The 24516-nt window shown below is 29.5% G+C and overlaps 2 protein-coding genes across 2 annotated transcripts; one reads left to right on the plus strand and one right to left on the minus strand.

Moving 5' to 3' along the window:
* Nucleotides 1-5408: 5408 nt before the first annotated feature.
* LOC107416825 (cytochrome P450 724B1-like) lies at nucleotides 5409-9833 on the plus strand. The gene is made up of 9 exons (XM_016025363.4): nucleotides 5409-5647; nucleotides 6034-6358; nucleotides 6828-6980; nucleotides 7840-8082; nucleotides 8194-8280; nucleotides 8400-8478; nucleotides 8654-8760; nucleotides 8916-9037; nucleotides 9104-9833. The coding sequence occupies exons 1-9, from the start codon at nucleotides 5448-5450 to the stop codon at nucleotides 9192-9194; spliced, it is 1407 nt and encodes a 468-aa protein (XP_015880849.3). The 5' UTR covers nucleotides 5409-5447; the 3' UTR covers nucleotides 9195-9833.
* Nucleotides 9834-10002: 169 nt separating this feature from the next.
* On the minus strand, nucleotides 10003-16677 carry LOC107435429 (subtilisin-like protease SBT5.3). The gene is made up of 11 exons (XM_016047035.4): nucleotides 16490-16677; nucleotides 16273-16382; nucleotides 16083-16180; nucleotides 15809-15976; nucleotides 14939-15047; nucleotides 12435-12969; nucleotides 12197-12294; nucleotides 11684-11929; nucleotides 11300-11414; nucleotides 10868-11081; nucleotides 10003-10680 (listed from the first exon to the last, which is right to left on the minus strand). Exons 1-11 carry the CDS (start codon nucleotides 16592-16594, stop codon nucleotides 10145-10147), a joined length of 2334 nt encoding a protein of 777 aa, XP_015902521.3. The 5' UTR covers nucleotides 16595-16677; the 3' UTR covers nucleotides 10003-10144.
* Nucleotides 16678-24516: the final 7839 nt, after the last annotated feature.

Consider the following 24516-nt stretch of genomic DNA (forward strand, 5'->3'; position numbering starts at 1 on the left):
TCTAAAAAAACCAAATAAAAATAACTCCCCAAGTAAGTTTATTTTGAATGGTAAAAAAAAATTGAAACTGATTGACCAATATTCGGTCGATTTCTGTTAGTTTTCAAAAACCTAAAAATGGTTTTTGATCATATAACAAATTTATCGACCATTTTTTCCATTGATCGATAAACATCTCTAAATCATACTTTTTGTTTTTTGGGATAAAATCCCTAATTAATTCTGATTGTAGATGGTTTGTTGTTATATAAACAAATGACTTGTATAGACATAATTAAAAAAAAAAATTTCAATAATGTATAGCTAGTATATTTGTGTTTTTTTTTTTTTTTTATAAACTTGTTTAGTCAATTAAAAAATTAAAATTAAAATTAAATAATACGACAACTCATGAGAAATGCACAGTACTACTAAATGCTACTTGAAGTAGTGCTAATTATTATTTTTGGTAAAGGATGAGGAAAATTGAATGCAATTTCTCAAAAGTGAAAATTTTCCCAAATATTTGAGTTGATTATTTGGGGTCCACATGGATAGCACGTGCATCACCAACACTGAATTTCCATAATGGCATTGTTGTTATAGCAAGTTGAAGCTCCTTTTGGATGGAACTTTGTCCACCCACCTTAGCTCTATTTCATGTCTTCTCCACTACAAATTAATGTTTCAACTCCTTTTTACTTTTTGTCTTTCCATAGTTACTAGACTCTATTATAATCAGGTTCATATATATTATTTATTATTTTTCTTTTTAAATAGTTTGATAATTGCTCAAAGACATGTTTTTGATGGGTATGGTATAATTAACATTTATTCATTTTAGGATTTTTTAAATTATTATTTATTCTTTAGTGGGTATAAGACTAAGCAATGACAAAATCAACTTCAAATTTTGGGCTTTCCTACATTATATTTGCATATTGCTCAACACATATAGGATTTATAGGCCTGGCCATTAATTTGTATTGTCTATTAAGATAAAGGAAAAATAAAAATAAAAAACCTTAATAATTGAAAACAAATTAATTAATAACAATGCAAAGGTTTCTATATATCCAATAATAATAATAATAATAATAATAATAATAAAACAAAGGTAGGAAATGTCACATATGTATTGTGAGGAAGCATGGGATTTGATGTATAAATTTTTTCAATCTGAGAATGGTAAGTTCATATGGAAATAGTCTAGTGATAATTTTTACACTTTGGTGTTAAATCTTGAATCCAATTTACTCAATAATCAGTAAAAAAATTATAAGGAAAAAAAAAAAAAAAAGCAGTACCCAGTTGACCTTCTAGTACTTAGCTTTTATTCTCAACCAAATATCATTTAAATGGAATTGGGGTCAGTCTGCTCACCGTACCCTCCATCAACATTCTCTCTCTATGTATAAGACTTGGGTTTGTCAATTTCCCACTTAATTTCTGGTCCACATTCCACACAACATATAACATATATACTGTATTATTAGCCAAAATAAATATATATATACACTGTATGTTTATCAAAAAAATAACATATATACTGTATGATATTTAATTTAGTTTTTTTTAGGGTATTTAAAACCTAAAAAAAGAAAAAAAAAACTATAGTCTTATATTAACTTCACAGTCTTATATTTGAATGTTCTGGTATTTTTATAAGGCCTTATGATGTATTATAGAGTGGCAGTAATTAATTGTTACTCAAATTTCAGTCTTTCATCAATTTTAAGTCTATCAATGATAATATTGGATGTCAAGTTGTCAACAAAAGAAAAACCTTTTATAAATATAAAAATATTATAGAAAAAATTTTAAATCGACCCTTCACAAATATAGTAATATTGAAAGAAATTTTGAAGGAATTTTGAATATATATTTTAATCCTTTGTTCCTACTACATTTATGTACCAATTTAAGGTTGCCTGGGAAGGTGTTAAGAGTAGGCAACAATAGCCTTCATGGGTGGGACAAGGGAGCTAGGGGGACATTTATTATGTAGTATCTATTGTAGATTGAGAGTCAATTTTCAACTTCTAATTGCTTGGACTACTCTTTTACCATTTTCTTGTAAAAACTGATAGGGCAGCAGAAAAAGGACAAGGACAACTTACAAGGATGAGAATGCAGTCAAAACATTAATTAATTTAAAAGATATAATATCAAAATCAAAGTGCTTGAATTGCTCCAAACTGACATCTCCCCGTGCCATCTCGATTATTGTGCAACACGTACAGATCTTTCTATAAAACAAACTCCAACTTAAGCCAAAATAATAATAATAATAATAATAAATAACAACTTATAACTATGGAAATATGAAATAAAAAAAGAAGGAGAAAAATTTGATACATTTGTATAGCAGCATAATTCAATGAAAATGTTTGATTAGAAAAGTAGCTAGAAAGAGTTTTTATAAAGTTAATTAATTTTCATTTATAGAGTCAAGTTTTATAAATAATATGTATAGTTTAGTTTTTTTTCTGATTAATTATTAATGTTAATTATAAATCACAATCTACTTATTTGGGGATTATTTCTTTTTGGTGGACAGGAGAGAAAATGATAGAAAAACAAAAAGGAAGAATGTGGTCCCTATGAAATAATAGTATTGAGGAACCCAATGCAAAAAAGAATATATTGCAAAATGTGCTTGGACTCGGTGGAATCATACATCTCAAGAGTCAAGCATACTTTCAAAGAACTTTTAAAATGTCCCCTTAATGCATTCACCTCTCATATTATATAAAACCCAATTTTAATATTTTCTTTTTTTGGTAAATAACCCACTTTGAGTGATAATCAGTTGGCCACCACCACACAACTGTATTGCTTGGTTTGAAAGGTTTAGGATTAATTTTATTTTAATATTTTTTATTAGTAAAATTTTACTAGGCTTTTAATTTTTATTTTTTTAAAATTTATTGTAAATTAGTTTAATATTCAATTTTTTACTAAACAAACCAATAATAGTTTTGTCCACAAACTTATAGCAAAATATGAGAAAAGATTAAAATATTGATCAATGCAAAGAAAATAGAATCTTTTACCAACTTATTTGATTAAAATTTAAAATTGGATAATATGCAATAAAATTAAAAAATAAAGTTTAATTTAAATAGCATTACAAATTAAAAGTATCAAACTAAAATCAATCCAAAATTTTATGTGGATAGTTAGCTATAAAAGAAGCTAACGAGCAGTTCTACTTCTCCATCTGCTTTTTTAAGAATAGTTGGTTTTTTTTCTTTTTTTGGTAAAATCCTATATTTATTGTTGATTCTTCTAGTTGTGGAAAGGGTTTTCATAGATTCTGGTCAAAGAAAGTAGCAGTCTGAAACCCTCCAAGCCTTTGTTCCCCACTTGGGAAGGTGATTTGATGACAATTGACCTAAGGCTAGGAATATAGGGTAATAGTGAAATTAAAGAAAAATTAAAATGCAACAGTTTCATGTTCCTTGCCTAGCTAGCAACCACCAGCAACTTCGAGGGTTAAGAAAGTTTCTTCTTAACAATTCATACAGTAGAGTCCAATGTAGTTCAGTTTGGAGTGCAATTAATACAGTAGACTGCAACACATTTCAGTGCAATATTTCGATCTGATCTTAAATTTATTAATTTTAAATTCACTTTCATGGAAAATATGCAACCACTAATGTGGTTTAAAGGGCTAATCATAATCAAATATTCAATGAATATTTTGTAGAACCTACATATATTTATTTAGTAAATTTTATGTATTTTGTTTTAGTTTTGTATGATATACCATATATGATTATAAATTATTAAATTTATAATTCACATAACGATAAAAATAGTAAACGGATAATAATATTTCCGTTATATATGTACCTTTTTTTTTCTATAGAGATATCAATTGTGAAAATGTAGTGATCAAAGATTAATTCTTTCTAAATTGGATCCAAAATTTGGACAATCAAGGTGGATGTAACATTTTTCATATCATAAAATAGACATAATAGGAAATCTACCATTTGTAGCTTCATTTGGTACATCTTATTATTATTATTTATTTTAAAAGTGATTAGATCTACTTAATTAATAATTAATTAAGTTACAGGTGTGTATATATATAGCATTATCATTCCTTAGATTTAAGAAAAGAAAAAGCATATATCCAGCTTTTTATATATATATATATATATATATAATATTTGCTCGGAATATATATATTTATATATATATATATATATGATATTTGACTTCCAAAGGGATTGCGTTATACTTATTAAAAAAATGAATCAAAGGAATATATAAAAAATCATATAAACTTAAATAAAAAAAGTCCACGATCCACTATAGTGCATGACTTTTTCGTACTCAGCTAGTATCTTAGACTAACTGCAGGAACAAAAAGCAAAAGAAAATCCATCGTGTTGATTTTTTTATTTTTATTTTTTTTTATCGTTAATCCATTATGTTGATATTATATAATTATTAAATAGTTGCCATGTCTTATATATCCTATCTTAATGTCTTTTTTTTATTTATATAATATATATATATATAATAAATAAAATAAAGTGCTTGCAAATAGTGTGTCCATGTTGTTAAGAAAAAAAAACATTAGTGTGTCCATGTGCATGCAATATTGATCGCTCAATTTAGTCCGCATAGACTGGGTTAGCAATCAGAATGAAAGAAAAAGTAGCAAAACAAAAGGTTGCCCACAATCTTAAATCCTTGCTATATAAATCCTAATTAATTTACAATACAAACGTACAATTAGTGATAATTAAAAATGTCTTCATGAAGCTTAATTTCATGATCACCAGTCTGATCATGAAATTGTTCTCAAACTATATATAAATTTTGCAATTTATTATTGATAATGATAATCATCAACAAAATTATTACTGACATAATTGTTACTCATTTGTTATATTTAATTATGTATTCATTTTTTATTTTAAAATTTTAATTTAATAAAGTAAATCTATTTTTTTTTTGTTATTAAATGACATACAAATATCAATTGATAAATATAATATATATATATATATACATATATAGCCAATTATTAAAATACTATACAGCAAGGAATATTAAAAGGGTAGGTATTGAGATTAATTACAGTTTTTGCATGCAAATTATAGCACCCATTCATCTATCTCTCTGTTTCCTCTGCATCCCTAGTGATGGACTAGACCCAGTAGACTAGCAGGGTAGGTTTTGAGTTTCAATATTTCCCATAAACCACTGTTAAATTTTATTTCCCTCCTGAATGTAGAAACTAAAATAAAATAAAGTAAAAAATAAATAAATCCTATCTGCTTTTCTTGTGTAAATACACCCATAGATATAATATACGGTAATCCATAAGTACCCCATTATATATATATATATATATATATATTCATCCTCTCTTTTTCTTCTCTATATATGCACCGAAAATTGAAGACCCACGCATTGCTTTCCATTGAAGCTTTAGTTTTGGTCCCATGGCAGGAGGTTTTTGGCTTGTTTTTGTGGTTGGAGCTTTTGGTCTAATCTTGAACCATTTCTTGCCCTTGTTCTTCGTCAGGCTTGGTTCTGTCCCTAAAGGGTCCTTTGGGTGGCCTTTACTTGGAGAAACACTAGGTTTCTTGAAGCCTCACACTTCTAATTCTCTTGGAGCTTTTCTTCAAGACCATTGTTCTAGGTAAGCATTATATATAAATCTAATTGCATTATAATATATATATATATATATATATATATAGTTAGTGGTTCTTTTATTGGATTCATTCTATTATTAATAATAAAGTGTTTTTTTTATAATTTTATTACTGATAATAGAATAATAAATCCGGTTCTTTTATCCGATTTATTCTATTATAATAAGGTTTTTTTATGATTTCATTACCAACAATAGAATAAAATCACGATAATAGAAAAAATCCTCAATAAAAATTTGGATAGGATTTCTGAATAAGAAAAAAAAAATTTATTTGATTATAACATTGCTAATTAATTAATATATGGTTTAAAAAGCCAAGGACTAAAAGATTTTGGGATTTGTTTATTAAATTTAATTTTTTGTTTCAGGTATGGAAAAGTGTTCAAATCGCATTTGTTCTTGTCTCCTACAGTGGTTTCATTGGATGAGGAGCTGAACTATTTCATACTTCAAAATGAAGGAAAATTGTTTGAATGCAGTTATCCAAAACCCATCCATGGAATTCTTGGCAAGGCCTCCATGTTGGTAACTGTGGGTGATACTCACAAGAAGCTCAGAAATGTGGCTCTCTCTTTGGTCTCCATCACCAAATCCAAGCCTGATTTTCTCACTGACATTGAGTCAATAGCCATTTGTATTCTTCACACTTGGAAAGATAAACAACAGGTGATCTTCTCTGAGGAGGCCAGAAAGGTATAACCTTTTTCCATACTAAAAGATAGAAGGGTTATTTGCATCAATACCCTCCCTAAACTCTGACATGTGCTGTAAATTACCCCTTGAACCATGATACTAGGAGTACTCCTCATCAACTTTCCAAAGAGTGCTCTAGAAGGATAATTGTGTACTTTTCCCCTTTTTGTTTTATAAAAAAATTGCAGCTTTTTCAACCTCTCCAATAAATCTTTCGCCAAAAAAAAAAAAAAAAAAAAAAAAAAAAGGCACTCCAATAATATGATCTCAAAAAAGGAAATAAAAAATTAAACAAATGTCCTTGGGAAAAAACACTTTGGAAAGCTCAGGGATAGGGGCAATTTGCAACACATGACCTAGTTCAGGGGCATCAATGCAAATAGCTCAAGATAAAATTGATTTGTTTTTATTTTTATTTTTAATACTCCTAACTTGCGCTAATTTTGTTTGGTCTTCCACATGCGTGCAGTTCACATTCAATGTAATAATAAAGCAGGTTCTAGGTTTAACCCCAAAGGATCCACAGACATCAGCAATTCTTCAAGATTTTCTCACTTTCATGAGAGGCCTAATATCTCTCCCTCTGTATATTCCTGGAACTCCATATGCAAGAGCAGTTCAGGTGCTTAATTAATATATTACAAGTATTTTTTTAATAAATAAATATTCAATCCTGCTACTATGTGCGCGGTTACTCAATTTATGTATGTCTAATTATATATATAGCCATATATTCATTACAGCAAAAATTAAATAAATACTGATTATATTAATATATATCTTTGATCTGTTGGAAACTTAATTATAATTTTATGTTGTATACCTAATGATGTAGTAAGTATTTATAATTGCTAATTATTCAGCTAGGATTTTAATATTAAATCATTAATTAAAATAACACTTTTAGCATTTGACAAATCACTAACCCACCTTATAATGGGAGCATATTTCCAACACATCATTACTGTATTTACTACTCTATTAATATATATATGTATAGCTCATATATGTTCACACACAAATTTGTTAATATATAGTGATGCGACAAGTGCTAAGTTGTCACGAACCTTAAGTTGATTTTCACTTTTAAATTAAAATTTTATTATCCATTATCAATGATGATGCCCATTAGTAGAATTATTAGTGATATAGCAATTGTTTTTATTATAAAATCCTAATTGAGGAAAATGAAACCTTTTGGTTAGCTATTTAACTTGTCAAATGGGATACAAGTCCCATTAGCAACGTGATTAATAGTAATAAATAACATTTTTGTTTAAATTATTAATTGAAGAATCGTTTATTTGACAATGAGATAGTTTTGAGGAAATATATATGTATGTATGTATGTATATTTTAATTTTAGTTTTCATCAATATAAAACAAAGAATATATGTGGTCCCTTTCCTTTTACCTCTTTTATTGAAAAAAATAAAAATAAAAATAAATGATCATTCATGTGAACATATGTCTCTTTACAGGCTAGAAGTAGAATATCTTCTATGGTGAAAGCAATTATAGAAGAAAGAAGAAGATATGCAGGGAATTGTAGAAAAAGGAGTGATTTCCTTGAGATACTTCAAGGTGTGGATACCTTATCTGATGATGAAAAAGTGAGTTTCATTTTGGATTCTCTTTTGGGTGGATATGAGACTACCTCTCTTTTGATGTCCTTGGTGGTTTCTTTTCTATCTCACTCACCCTCTGCATTGCAAACCTTGAAGGTAATCAATTAATTAATTAACCATACTAATTATATACATATAGACTTAATTATTTAATATGTAGTTAAGCTTCTTGTTGGTGTAACGATTAAATTCTTTTTGAACATGAAGGCAGAGCATCAAAGCATTAGAAATATGAAGCAGAAAGATGAATATTTGAACTGGGAAGACTACAAGAAAATGGAATTTACCCAAAATGTGAGACGGAATTTTTATTTCAGATACTATATATTTTTATACTGTATATATTGAGATTTTACTGCTGATATGTATATATATATATATATATGTACACGTATTCTATTGTTTGTATGTAGGTCATTAACGAAGCTCTTAGATATGGAAATATAGTAAAATTTGTGCACCGAAGGGCTCTTAAAGATGTCAAATTTAGAGGTAAAAAAGTAATATCATTATAATTAACCCTAGACATAAATCTAGCATGCATAAGCTTTTTGTACTCTGTGATACTTTTTATAACATATATTAATATTAATTATATTGAGAGGAAAAAACAAAAAAAAAAAAAGGCTAACCAAGTTCTACTTTTGCATATTCTGTTTCATTTCAGAACACCTCATTCCATCTGGGTGGAAGGTCCTACCAATATTTAGTGCAGTTCATTTAGACCCTTCTCTCCATGCAAGTGCTCTTCAGTTTCATCCAAGGAGATGGGAGGTCATAATTACATAATTACCCTCATCGTTTCAATTAATTAAATGTTAATCCCAACATGCCAAAGTCCTTTTCATTCTTTAGTTTCAACCCCAATTCCTTGAATTTATTATGTGGAATTTTAGCTTGATGATAATTTTATTGGTAATAAAATTCAGAGCCAAGATCAAATGTGCAAGAGATTTACTCCCTTTGGTGGAGGGTCTAGATGCTGTCCAGGATCTGAACTTGCTAAGCTTGAAGTTTCATTCTTCCTCCATCACCTTGTACAAAATTTCAGGTAATTAAAGCAAAGTTAAGCCTCTAATCACCCATTAAATGTGGACTAATCCTTTTGATTTTGTAGGTGGACAACTGAAGATGATGACCAACCCACAGCTTATCCATATGTAGAATTTACAAGAGGGCTGGTTCTGTACCTAGAACCTTGCTCATAGTTTGTTACAATAATAAGTTCTCTTTTTAAGCCACTGAAGTGTGTGGTGAAGATGATGATGCATACAAATGATGATTCATTAGAGGCCGAACATGAAAGAAACATCCTATCCTATATAAACTGATCACTAATTACATCAATTACTTTGATATAGGCTTTCCCCTAACGTAAAATCTTTGGAGCGTTAATCTCTAATTATCTATGTACCCGTTAATCTCTAATTATCTATGTACCTCAAGTATGCTAAAGTAATCTTTACATAGCAATTAATCATGCTCTCTCTCTCTCTCTCACACACACACACACACACAAGTCTCCCATTTGATTTCAATTCTTAGATGATATGTATACATATAATAAATAAAAAAATCCTAGAGATCTTATTTAGCTATTTTATTATATGTATACATCTCGTGTACTACCAAGAGTCTCTTGGCAATCTCTGTGTGTCCGTGTGGGCAAGTAGAATAAAGAGCGCCACAAAAACCCACAAAAAAGGTCCTTTAGACTAGGGTTTTACTTTTTATCTCCAACTGTTGAATTTCCAGCTTCCAAAAAATGCTAGAAGAGGCATAATAATGTATAAATCCATATAAACCACCATCAGAAACTTCCATGTAGTCCTTACACCTGCAGCCTGCTCCCTCATATATAAACTTTTTCTGTACTGGCAATATAACATGGTAACCCTATCCACATTAGGTCTATTGGGCACTAGATGCGTATAAATGTAAACAGTGAGTGCAATGGAACAAATTTGTCTCTTGATTGATTCGGAGACATTCAACAATAATAATCAATTAATGATCATCAACTAATATTTCTTTCCCTTGATTAAATTTGACAATCATTATTTATAAATCAGCCTATAAATTTAACATCCCTGAAGAATAATTGTAGAACACAGGCTGAAAGGGCATGTTTTTTGTCAGCAGCAAATAATAATGTTTTCTAAGCAGGTTTCACCACAATAGGACTCCTGACATTGTGCTTACCATCTGACCATATCAACTTTCCAAACACATACTTCTTAGCTGCTTTGCTATTTTTTACCTTAAGTGTCACTTTGAAGCTCTTCTCTTCGCCAACTTTCTTGAACGTCAAACTGTTTGGCTTAACAGAAACTGATATTCCAGCTGGTTTTTGGACTCGAGCTTCGTAGGTTCCGGCAGTACCAACATTTTTGAGTGTTCGAGTTACAGTGATCGAACCAGAGAGTTTAGGGACAGTGATTGAAGGGTAGTTGAGGTTAGTGAGACTAATGGGTTTGGGGCATTTATGAGATTCATCTGATACAACTTCTATTTGTGACTGATTGTAACCTAAAGAGCACAGAACGTTGAGGTAGTCTTTAAGACCCAAGTCATATACTAGTCCAGGATCCACAGCCCTGCTTGGTCTAACATGTCCTCCTCCATAACTGAATGGTGTGGCCCTGAAATTAGAAGCATTTTGTATTGCACCTCCACTATTATCTTTTACTAGGGCTGCATGAAAACAGGAGACATATAGAAGCATAAACAATGATGGTTGATAAACATCTTTTGTTTGGATGCTGAGAAAATGAAGAAGCAGAGGAGGGAACACAGGTTTTTCCATTTCCACAACTTCACTAGAAAAAGGCAAATTTGGCCAGGAGAAACAGAAAATGCAAGGGCTAGATATTTTTCTCACCGGTGGTTATGAGGGCGGATTTAATAGCTGCAGGACTCCAATTGGGATGGACGGTTTTAAGAAGACCAACAATGCCAGAAACATGAGGACAAGACATTGATGTGCCCGACACTGAGTTGAATTGTACTCGCCGCTCATCAAAAATTTGATTTGTTGGTCCTTGTTCTTCTGTATAAGCTGCTATGACACTCACTCCTGGTGCAGTTATATCAGGCTGCAAGTACAGTAAATAATTTATCACTATTATCTACCAATAAATATATTACTCATTTGTAACATTTTCTTTTCCATATGAGTAGTACAATTTCTATTTGATCTGCAATTTTGAGTTTTTTAGCATACAGGAATCAAAATTTTTTTGGTAAACATGAAAATGCTGAAACTTTCACATATACATAACTAAAGGCAGAATAGGTTGTGGAGAACATTAACCTTAAGGATTTCTGGTGTGACTGTGCTAGGTCCCTTTGATGAGAATGCCGCCATTGAGGGAGCAGGCTTTGTTGCCAATTTTGTTGTTGGTCTAGTAATGTGACCTCTAGGAGATCTACAACGATTCAAAAGTGCACTTAGGCATTTAGAAATGGTGACTAAACCCGACATAAAGTAAGAGAAAGACAGTTTCTTCTGCAAACTAAGATCATAATCCGAAACATTTTTCTACTGCTAGATATTAACATGAAAAACAAAATTACTATTATCCTTTCTATCATGTGGAAGTGAACAGGATATGCATATATGGAGGCTTTCCAAAGCCTGCCGCATGGTGGTCTATACACATACATATACAGTATTACTACTGCTATATCATCTTACTTAGTTGAATTGATGTATTTAAAGACAGCATTTCCATCAGTGAAATTGATATGTGAAGCAGGAAGGACATGAGGGTCGGCAATAATTTCGTTTCCACCAAGCTCACTGTTAGCAAGAACCATCCCAACAGCACCTGCTAGTAAAGCTTGTTCACCTTTGTCCACTCTTGCATTATCACCTCTAAGGCACACCAAGATCTTCCCCTTCACCTTTTCTGGGTCCAATGTCCCGGCCTTGCATAAGATTCTGAGCACATCATAACCAAGGTTAGATTCAGTTCTTGGACACGATAATCCTACATATTCTATTTTATTTTTACTGTTAAGTTATGCTGCATGTTTCCTTTTGTTTTTTACCCCCTTTCCTATTACTTTCCATTATTAAACACAGCCAAAATATATGCCATTTTCTTGCTAATTTTTCAAGATTAGCATTCAAAAATCAAACTCCACAATCAGTCACAAGAACAACTAGATATATTAGATATATATATATATATATATATGTTCTTACGCTTCTTCAGCTGAAGCATTGGCTGCTTTAGCCGCTGCAGCAATAATAAGTGGGTATTGCCTGTTGTAGGGCAAAACTGTTGCAGACAAACTTTGTCCCTTCAAAACAAAATGCATAATAAAACCCAAAACCCATCAAAAACATGAATGGAGGAAAAAAAAATAATAATAATAATTTCAGTAAGCAACTTAAAATTTTGATATTCTTTTCCCCCAAAAATCCAAAAATAAAAACCCACCTTGAATGTCACATTGTTAGCAAGGACAACATAGCTTGGGAACTCCCTATCAATGGTGCTGGCACCAACGGTGATTTGCCAAGGTGCAAAGTTAGACACAGTACCTTCAGACGGTCCAGAATTCCCCGCAGAGCAAACCACAACAATCCCATGTTTCACAGCATGGAAAGAGCCAATAGCCACACTGTCATTGAAGAAAGCGGTTGGATCTCCTCCAAGAGAGACAGAGAGAACATCTACACCATCATGGATTGCCAAATCAAAACCAGCCAAGATATCAGCATCAAAGCATTCTTCTCCACCAACTGGCGGCCAGCAAACTTTGTAGGCTGCAACTCTTGCTTTTGGTGAACCCCCTTTTGCTGTTCCATTCCCAAAACCAAAAACATTTGCTCCTGGTACGAAATTACCTCCTGCTGTTGAAAGGGTGTGAGATCCATGGCCTTCACTGTCTCTCGGTGAGTGGAAGGAGGAGTTCAGTGGACCAACTATTGATGCATAGCCTTTGTTGAAGAATCTTGCTCCAATTAGCTTCCTTTTTTAGAGTGCATAAAAAAAAATATATATGTGTATATATATATATATATAAAGAAAAAAAAAAAAAAAAAACAACCTAGGTTAGTTTTTTGAAACAATATGCACAAACTTTTGGAAAAATATGAAATGAAACTGTCAAAACTCAAAAAGTTTTGAACCATTACATAAATGTAGAAAAAAAAAAAAAAAACAGAAGAAAATATACTAGACTTAAATGAAAATTATATTTGTCACTGTTAAATTGTAATCATTAATGAAATTTATATTTTATTTACCGAAAAAAATGAAATTTATATTTTATTTGAGAATCTAAATGACTTTTCAATTAAATTTAATTTTTCAAATTAAATTTTAAAATAAAAAATTAATATATAATCAAATATTATTATCCATGTTCCTATGATGATAAATAGTAAAATTTGAGTTATATATATATATATATATATATATTACTATGTAGTTTCTCTTTTCATTATGTTTGAAAATTATGTTCTTTTACTTGATTCAATACCTAAAATTGGGAAATGATTTTTTTTTTTTTTTTTGAGTTTTTCCTTCTGCTAATGAAGTGAATTCTTACCAAAAACAAAACAGGTTATGTCAAGGCCTATTTACTGTCTTATCATTAATGGATTGACTATGAGAATTTAACATGTTAAGAACGTTTGGTAATTGTGAAATTATTGGGGAGGCCACTTTAATAAGTTTGGTATATGTCAGATCTGAAACTTAAATCAATAGAAGGAAATCAAAGACTATATGATAATAATATTACTTAGAAAAATCTTTAATCAAGGACATGAACCACATTGATGATGGGTTTTCCTACTTTTTCGAACTCTTTACTAGGTCAAAATAAGTTTACTAACTAGTAAGTTTCAAGCTCCTAACACAGACAAACTTTTTAAGCTATATGAAATTCTAGAAATATTTGCTTCTGTTGAATGTTGAGGTCCTCTGTTCCTAACAATGTTGATTATATTTTGATTTTATGGCATAAAAACTGGCCTCAAAGAATGATAAAGTGGGCTGCATTTCACTTGTAACAGATCAGTCATTATACATTCTCAACCACAAATGCAACAAAGACAAATTGAAAGTGGCAATAAGAAAATGTGCCACACCAACCCATGATGCTTACTCTCGAGATATGCATATATATATTGGTTGATTTGCATACGCCATTGAGGTATGCCCTAACTACAAAAGTGACCCTATGGGTTCAAAATATTCATTTACATCCCCTTAGAGTATGTGGATGATATTAAATCAAGGTTACATGAATTAAACAATCAAAAATGAAAATGATGCTTTTTTGAAACCATAAAAAAGGTTGATGATATTATTTGAATGAGTTAAATTGCATTTAGACCAAATTTGAAAGGAGATAAATGATGTTAACCCCCCACACCCCCCCCCCCCCCCCCCCCCCCCCCCCCCCCCACTTTTTTACATCCATTTGGATACAGAGGTAGATTAATGCAATCTCCTACTGTTATGCTTTTGTGTGGTTTCTGAACGAACAAAAGTATTACCTTAGCTTTACGAGTAAAATCCAAAATATTTCGCTTTAGGGATACCATTCCTTCCTCCCCCATAATTAAAGCTGATTGAATATTCGCCTTTATCACTTAGGTTGCATAAAATATGCACATTATTGGACCCTCCAAGTTTGGATAAAGGTGGACCAGATTGGGAAGTGAAAAACAAATTTCTCTTTTACAAGAATGAAATGATATGCCATCTTTCTCACTCTAGCCCAAAATTTGAAGTTCTTCTTCTTCTTTTTTTAATTATTTTTTTTACATTAATTACTTTTCTCCTAACGTCAACAAACCCATTAAAGCTCTAGTAAAGGCTTCATTCAATGAGGAAGTTTGAATGAGCAAAAAGTGTAAACAAATAGCAAATTTTGGATCAATTTTGAATTTCACCAAACCAAGAAAAAAGAAGCAAATTATAAGTACCTATTGCAATGAAATGTAGGATCTTCACCATTTTGGCAAATTCCTTTCCACTTTGAAGGAATTGGTCCCAATTGTTCATCAATAAAGCTCTTTGATTCAGGCCAAGCACCTAAACAAAAATCCCATTAATTGAAACTTAAAAAAAAAAAAAAAAAAAGGTCTAACAATTAAAAGCAAGCTGGCAAATCCAAATTGTCTATAAGACTCCCCTGCAACATGTTATTTGTTTTGTGGCTCTTAATTATCAGCCATTTTTGGAATGAGAAAATCTTAATTATGATGCACATGGCACACTATCATTATTTTTCACTAAACCCTGGCATTTTGTCTCCTCTGGACCCAAAAGCACTCTAAAGCAACCCCACACTTAATTAATAGTTAATACTTTGATTATTAAACAAAAGCCAATTCATGGAAACTAGAAATCAAAGAACAGAATCAAAAGGAAAGTATCTTTTTCGAATACAGTAGCTGTACAACAACATTTGTTTTATGGTGGTCCTAAGCCTCTTCCGCCTTCTACCATTAATGAGTTTTTGATAGTTGACGGCATACCCTCATTGGTTTGGAAAAAATTAAATCAAATAAAACGACTACTGCTTTGAACAAATATCATTTTTTTTTTTTTATATTTATCAATATATAATTTTCAATTTTTTATAATAATAAAGAAATAATTTTGCTTTGTTGGATAAGTCAACGGTTTCAGAGTCCAGCACTTATTGATGAAAGCAAGTAATTGATTGGCGCGTAGAAAATGTGTAATGGACTAGAAAATGAAGTAAAATAATGCAAGTCTCTAGAAAATTTAAAAAGTTTATTAAAAAATTAATAATAATAATAATAATTGAAAAAATGAAAATGGCTCACCCGTATCAAGATTTCCGATAATTATATTTTCTCCATAGTTTGCTTTCTTCCAGATTGAACTTGGAGGAACTACACCGTTTTCATGCTCGAGTCCCATGAAGTTCCATGATCGAGTTGTGTGTAGTTTCCTTCCCCTGTTCAAGAAAACAGAGACTACCTCTGGATGATCTGCAATTCAGTAAGACAATTCAATCAAAACCCAGTTTTTATTTTCCATCAGAAACTCCAAAATAAATGTTTTAAAAAAAAAAAAAAGGAATTTATCATCCTCAACTGGCGATTTGAGCTGCTACTTCTTCTTCTAAGTTTGCAGCAAAACCATTGATATGCCTTGTGTATGAGTAAAATATAGATTCTTTTGCTACTTCATGACTGCATTAAAAGAAAAACAGGGTGTGTATATATATATATATATATGAGATTGAATATGTATGTAAATATAAATATGACGAAAGTTTGTTTACCTTCCGAGAAAAGATCCAAGAAACTCAAAGTGAGACTCAGTGACATGATTCAAATCAAACTGAGAGAAATCTTGGCCATGTGAATGTGCTCCCAAATATACCACATAAGACTGAAAAAAAAAAAAAAGAAGGTAAGAATGAAAGCTACTTTTCGTTCAAAGTTTTTAATGGAATTGCAAAAGAGATGAAAAGAAATGATGGGAAAATGGGTGAAGACCTTTCTGAGAGCAAAAGTGGGAGTTTGAAGCAGTAATATAAAGATAAGAAGAAATAAGAGAAGTTTCTGGTAAAGAGCAGGTGTTTTTGGTAAACTCTTTACCATTGCTGCTACTGCTTATCGGTGTTCCTGTTTTCTTGTTTTTTTTTTTTTTAAATTTTTTTTTCCTTTTTGGCTGTTTGCCTTCTTGAATGGAACAGAATTTAAACAGTCTAGTATGTGCAACTTGCGGGGAAAATCCCAACGTGGCACTGATATTTCTATTTTTCTTTTAAGAAAAGATATTTAATGCAAGATAGAAAAATAACATTATAGGTTAAACATAGTCTACCATGATATCTATCAAATATCTATGTGTCATAATTTTATTAGTTAACATGCTAACATAACTCGAATACAATAAATAAAATTTAAAAGATAAATATAATTAAATATAAATTAATTAAATGATGATGCATGTACATTTAGTAGATATCTTGATAAACTAATAAAATATAGTTAAAACATAGGTTTTAAGAATTATCTAAAAGAATAATATTAGAGATATCAAATAACTATCAAACATATATTAAATAAAACATATCAATATTTTATTGATTAACATATTAATATGATTTAACTATGTAAAAATGAATTTTTAAATAGATAATTATAAATAAACATATATACATCTTGATAGGTTTATTACCTCTAATATTTTCCTTACTAGTGATGCTTAATGGAGATTGGAGACACCAACTGATCATTTATATATGAGAGAAATCAGCAGTGCCGGTCCTCCAATGGACATAGAACCCTATCCGTTAAAAAAAATATTAATTTATAATGAGTTGGTAAAAGGGTTTTTTTTTGCAATATATGAGGAAGGGGTTAGGAAGACGGACTAGTGCATATTTAAGGGCATCAAAATGTCTCAATCATAGAGTTTGCCATCCAAGTAGTTGACAGGGGATAATAGAGGAGCCAGTTGTAGTCCAAGAGGAAAGTTGCCAATTATGCAAAAACAAAATGGAAATTTTGGAAATTTTTAATACCGTTTTATTAACTCCAATGCCGGCTCATTAAGGATATAAGGAGATAATGAAAAATGAGTCTTCCCCAACTCATAATTTATTTTTTAATTTTTTTATTCTATTTTGTTTCATGTGAATAATCTTAAACAACATGATGTTATCATCTACACTACTCGCGTAAGAACTATTGCCTTTAATCAAATACTGAGTGGAGCAATTGCCTTTTACTATTTATTATTATTGATGAAAATTAGTATTTTATGCAGTATATCTTAATTGAAAAATTTAATTTTGTTATTTTTATTTAGAATTATAAAAATAAAATTTTAGTAATAATTATTTAAATTGTAATTTAATATATAAATTTTATCCGTAATTATTTATTAATATGATGATAAATAGTATTTTTTTTTTTAATAAAATCCTAAAGCTCATTGTGCCACTTGTACCAACGCAGCACACCAACAAAAGCTTGCGTTTTTTTTTTTTTTTTCGGTTGTTGCTGACATTCACCAATAAAATCCTCATTAAAATTTATGAAATTGAAACAAATAGATATTTTTTTTTCCAAAAAAACGGCAAGTATCTTTAAAATTAAATTCTATACTCCATTAAATCTGTGATTTACAAAAAAAGAAATCTAAAAACAAAAACTATTGTTTACTGGCACACAAGCTTCCAAGTTTTAAATTCCCCTGCCTCAAATAAGTAAATTTGTATTTATATAATATAGTATATATAAAAACATAATCATTTTCATTTTTTTCAATTATAAATAATTATTTTCCTTGGAAAGTGAAATCCATTGACTTTCAGAATGAAACAAAATACGTGTTTACAACTTAGGAGACCCAATTCTCACCGGTCTTTACCTGAATTGGTATTTATAGTGACAGCCTCAACAGCCTAGCCCAAATGCAATGGGCTCATCAGGCTTATCTAGACAAAAGTTCGACACAAAAACTTGTGCCAAAATATGAACTTGGCCCATTCTCCTTGGTAATTATTGCAATTTATTTTAAAGTAATTAGTATCATGGTTATGTATTTATTTGTTTGTTTGTTTTAGCATTAACTAGTTAACCATTTTATTTTCTAGCAAGACAAAAAATTTAAAAAAAATCCTTGTTCATATTGACTCCCATTTTTATGGAATAAGAGCAAATGGCCAGTTTAGAATGCTGAGTTAGTCCTTAATTAATTTGTTTATGACCGACAAATACAAGTACAATTATTTTTCTTAGACAATTTATAATACCAAAAATGGGAGAGGATCTAATGATGAATGTATATAGGTATGGCTTCTTCTTCCTTATCCAATATTTTTGTCCCCCCCCCCCCTTTTTTTTTTTTTTTTGGTTTGGTTACCTTAATTCTTAGAATATATGTATCATATATGACTCATATCAGATACCTCCTGATTCACTAGACAAAATTTTTAAATTTAATTATACAGAATTATTGAATAGTTACAAATAATTGTCTTTAATTAATTAATTGATCACCAGCCCAGGCTTAGAGTTGCAATTCACTCAAAATTTTCGGATTTGGTAATATTTATTATTTATTTAAAAAAAAAAAAAACTTATAATGGCTGCAAGATTATCCTTCACCATTTTGACCAACAAAAAAATTAACGGCATGGTATTATAATTTGGAAGCCGAAGAAAAACAATAATTCCCAAGTAAAATGGTTCAAAATATTTTTGGTTGATAAGGATTTTTAAAAGAGACAAATTTTTAGGCAGATATGACATGAGAATTAGTTTGTAAGGGATTCATGATGAAAAATTCCGCATCATATAAATATTTTTTTTAATATTTTAAAAAATAAAACCTAAATATGAAAAAATAACACAAAAAATGTGTATGGAAATCAATATTAACTATAATTTATGCTTGATTTTTACTTTTTTAAAATTGATTTAATATATTTTTCCTATGTAACTATTGACTTGGTACGTCCTTTTTCTATAAATCCTTTTCAAGATTTTTATCATATTAAATTTGTATGTCTACGATATATATATCTATATATATATATATATATGATAGAATAAATTTTCACTTAACATTATTTGAGGGACCGTCATACATCTTTTCTTTCTTTTTTCTTTTAAAAAGAGAAATGAAATAAATTAACAGGTCATGTTGTTCCCATATTATATATGTAGTTGAAGTTTATCAATATGGTCAATTCTTCTAGATGTATGACGGTATTGATGTGCATCTTGATGCGTTTGTAGCCCTAAAAGTTTTGCACAAAGCTTTTTCTAGGATTTTAAATTTTGAATTTTTTTTTTCTTTTTTAATCATAAGTTTGACATTAGGTTTGCTTCCTGAACTTTTTTTTTTTTATAATTACGTATAATAATAAAGTTTATATAATTAATCAGTGCATGCTTGAGCATATTAAATAGTCTAGAAAATTGTTAGTAAAGTCAGATTTGGATATGTGACAATAAGTTTAGTATAAAAAGAAATATGAAAACAAGAATCTTATATTAAAAATAAAAAATAAAAATAAAAAAAATAAAAAACAGAATTCTTTGGTAGTAAAAAATTTCACTGGCTATATAATATTTATAACATATCTTTCTAGCTAGTAACATTTCAAATGGCATTAAAATATTTTAGATATTGGATTGAAGTGGAATTCAAATTTAAAATTGTTGTTTTATAAAAATAGTTATTTCGCCATTGGTAAATGACAAGAATATTAATACTAAATTATTAAATTATTATGGTTAAATTTTAATACTATTTTTTTAACACGATTAAATTTTTTTTTTTTTTTTTTTTTTGTAGCGGTGCCTTTTATTTCACATAGGTTTTAATTTATTTGATTGTCAACCAATTTAATTTTGAAAATTAAGCAAATTAACAGTAGTCAGCTAGGATGATAAAAACACAGTACCAATTATATTATTGTTAATATTATGAGTGGATGTAATTTCATTTTCGAACGACGTTTTGAATTGATTCATTAGAAGCCAGCAGGTTTCAAACAAGAACTAAATTGATAATTTAACATCAACCTAATTACAAGAAAATGATTGGTCAAAATCTTTCGTATAACCATGTAATCACGTTTCGTTAGCCGCTTTACTTAATAAAAAAATATCCCAACTAATTAACATCACTAGTTGGCTATGAAATCTTGGCTTCTAAACCTTGGTTCAAAGAGCAAAAAGGGATTGAGGAACTTGAATTTTTCTTAATTTATTCGATAACTGCTGTATTTGTCTTCTCTGACCAAAAAAAAAAAAAAAAAAAATTGTTTGAATGTCATCAAATGCTAGGTGAATTTAATTCAATTGGTTATACTCACATGTCACATCCATAAAATCGTAAATTCAAAAGACGAACCCAATTTTTATAGATAAAAAATTATTATACTATATATATATATATATATACACACACACACACACATATATATCATAGAATATAAAAATGAGATAAAACAAATATTATGACAAAATGAACAAAGAAATTTATATACAAAATCCTCGTCCACCTTATAGTGGTTATCATCCATAGTGATGAATAACTAGCATTTTTCTGTTCATAAAGATGAATTGATAAGGAATTTTGTTTGGTTCAAACCTCTTTCCATTTTTATCCAATTTTTCCCCATTTAAACAATTGATATTTATGTTATATTTCCATTTGTATCCAATTATTCCCCGTTTAAACAATTGATATTTATGTATATATATATATATATATATTTCCATTTTTATCCATTTTTTCCCCATTTAAACAATTGATATATATATATATATATATAAATATAAATATATATATATATATATATATATATATATATATAAACATAAATATCAATTGTTTAAATGGGGGAAAATTGGATAAAAATGGAATGAGGTTTGAACCAAACAAAATTCCTATATATATATATATATTATGTATTAAACTCATATGTTTGAATTTTCATACAAAAAATTGTTTTTTATTTTTATTTTTCTGATGAAAACAAAAAAAAAAATTAAACAGTTGGAAATCAAAATTTTATGGATGACCAATTTGGACTAATGATTTCAACCCATAGCTGGGACAAAGCAATAATGTTTACTTTCCATCGGCTACATATTGAAATCCAATTGTTCAGTAAAAATATAACCAGACAATAAATATAAAAATTATAGTTTATGAAATAGGTCATTTCAATGTAGATTTGTTTTTTTGGCTGAGAATTTCAATAGTAGCTTTGAAAAGTAAGAATAAAATAAAAGTGGTTTGACTTGCCAATGACAACTTGACAAGTACAGTAAGTTGGTTAAAGATATTAAAAATTATTAGTAAAAATTATTAGTAATTTCACCAAAAATAAATAAATATATAAATAAAAAGTTGGGTAAATAGGTCATAATTAATCCATGAGGACATTGTTTTACTTTTAGATGCACATTTTGTGTACTTATTTAAGTTTGTAATGGTTTAAGCAAATAAATAAATAAGAAGTTTGTAATAATATCCAATTGTTAACCAAACAAAAAGTGGATCAATAAAGTGTTCAACGTGGAATAGAAAATATCTCCCCTCGGATCATAGTTATTTTGGATATAACGAAAAACACCAACGATTATATTTGGATTTTTGGAGTTTAGCAGAAATGTTAAAAATCTGACGGTAGGTACTGACTATTCCCCTAATGCATCTTATCAATTCTGAAATACAATAAATATCTTACCAGATCGTCTAATCATAGTGGTTGGATTACTTTTGTTTATTTAATTGGAATGAGTTAATTATTTTTTAAATTAAATCTAGAGGATTACTTTCATAAGTATTTAGTACAAATATTATCAAAATCAACATAAATAATACCATCATATCTATATATATACATGTATGAAGTAATCTAGCTATTAAAATATTTATTTGATAAATCTTTTTAACCCTTGAATAAGCACGTTGAACATTAAAAAATAAGAACTTATGGACGGTTAAGTTTCAAGTTATATGTCATTGAATATATGTTAAACTATTTAAGGACTAAGATGATATTTGTAAAAAAATATTACATAAAATTTTAGTATATAGAAAATCAGTTGAATTAACATTGTTTTTCAAAAATTTAAATTGTTAGAATGTGAAATTATTATATAGGTTAAGATTTATCAATATTTTCATTCATTTTTATGTTAAATCTTTTTTAATATTTTATGTACTATCCAATACATATATCATGAGACTGAGATTTTAAAGCACAATGCACACATAAGAGAGAGTACCTACTATATATAAAATAAAATAGTTCATTTGGTCACACTTTTTCTTATAAATTACACATTCTTGAAAAATAAATAAATTAATAAATAAGAAGAAGAAGATGAAGGAGGTAAAGACATTGCAAATGCAATTCGCAATAGAGCCGTAAGACAATCCGTGAGAAGCACACAAGGCAGAGGCAGTAATTTGTCTCTTGTAGTGGCTTTTGGCCTCGTCTGATAGCCCCCTAATGTGCCTGCTCTAACTCTTTAAACCCAAATTTACAACTTTTATGGTGATGGATATGGAAAATTATGCACCTGTTTAATTAACTCTACATTACTAATTCCAAAGCTTAAGCCTGATTTTCTCTGCCGTCTGCTAAAATTGAGAAACCCTGTGGATTTTGTGTTGTCTCTCAGTCCCTGGCATTTGCTTTATATTTCACTCCTACACATCCTTCTTTTACTTGCAATTTTCAATCAACTTTTATGAATGATGGAGAGAGCACTAAACAAGTCTGAGAGAGGGTATTTGAATTCATCTTCTGAGTCAAAAGCTTTTATCAATTAGCTTCACCTTCAGCTCACTAATTGCAATGGTAAGTCTAGCTCTGCTTTAGCTGAGGTACATGAGGACCTCAACAAGCAAAAAGTATTTTTTTTCTTTTTCTTTTTCTCTTTTTTTTTTTTTTTTTACCCAGACAAAAGAAGGAAGAAAATTTCAATACGTTTGTATAATTTCTAGTCATTTAGTGGCAGGGTTTGAACATACATGCTTTTTTGCTTTTCTTTTCCAAAATGAAGGTGTTTTAGGTAAAATTCATTACCCATCTAAATGTGTACTCTTTGTTTTTTTTTTTTTTTTGGGCTTTGCATTGCGTCATGGGATCCATGATATGTAAAAAAAGGTATGTTGCTCAAGAAGATCCTTTTATGACATTCTTACCTATTCCCACATTACGAAAAAATTAAACCTATTCCACTTTTTGCAAAATAGAATTGTACCTTCTCTGTCAAGGTATTGATGAGGATGATGGTGATCATCTGCCTGGCTCCCTGGATGCCATCTAAGAAACTTGCCAATCAGGATTTGTCATTTTCTTAGTTGGCATCATGGGAGTCGAGCAGATCTTGACCTTACAATTATAATCACCATTCTGAACTCTGTTTTATAGCTTTCAATTATCACTTGGGTTTAGCTTATAATTCATTAACCTATGGTGTTTCAATGATTTCTTTTGTGTGTGTGTGTGTGTGTATATTTTCTTAGCCTTTTACATCATTAAGAGAAAATGCAAGGATTTTCATACCACAATTAACATGGAGGACCAGCAAGTCTTGCTTTTTTTTTTTTTCCTTTTTTTTTTTTTTTTTTACTCTTTTTTTCCCATCTCAATAATAGTTATTCACATGGCTGCTAAATGATCTCTTCCATATTTCCAGAAACCCTCTTGCTTTGTTGTTGGACTGTTTAGTCCATTTCCATAAATAATAACCAATGCAGCTTACCCTGCCTTTTTATGTTTCACTTTTACACAACCAAAATAGTTGCCCTGTTTTCATATAGAAATTTCAATTTTTTTTTTTTTTTTAAGAAAAAAGATGTCTTATAATTCCACCAACTCTTCCACCATACCTTTTTGGATTCATCAGACTTTCAATTACTTTCTTTGATGATTGGCGTTTTTTTGGTGGAGAGCAAATGAGGTTTGCAACTAATTAAAACCAAAATACTTTTCAAGCCAATAATGAAAAGAGAAGAAATAACAAATACTCAA

The sequence above is a fragment of the Ziziphus jujuba genome, chromosome 4 (assembly GCF_031755915.1).
Source record: "Ziziphus jujuba cultivar Dongzao chromosome 4, ASM3175591v1".
NCBI classification, from domain to species: Eukaryota; Viridiplantae; Streptophyta; class Magnoliopsida; order Rosales; family Rhamnaceae; genus Ziziphus; species Ziziphus jujuba.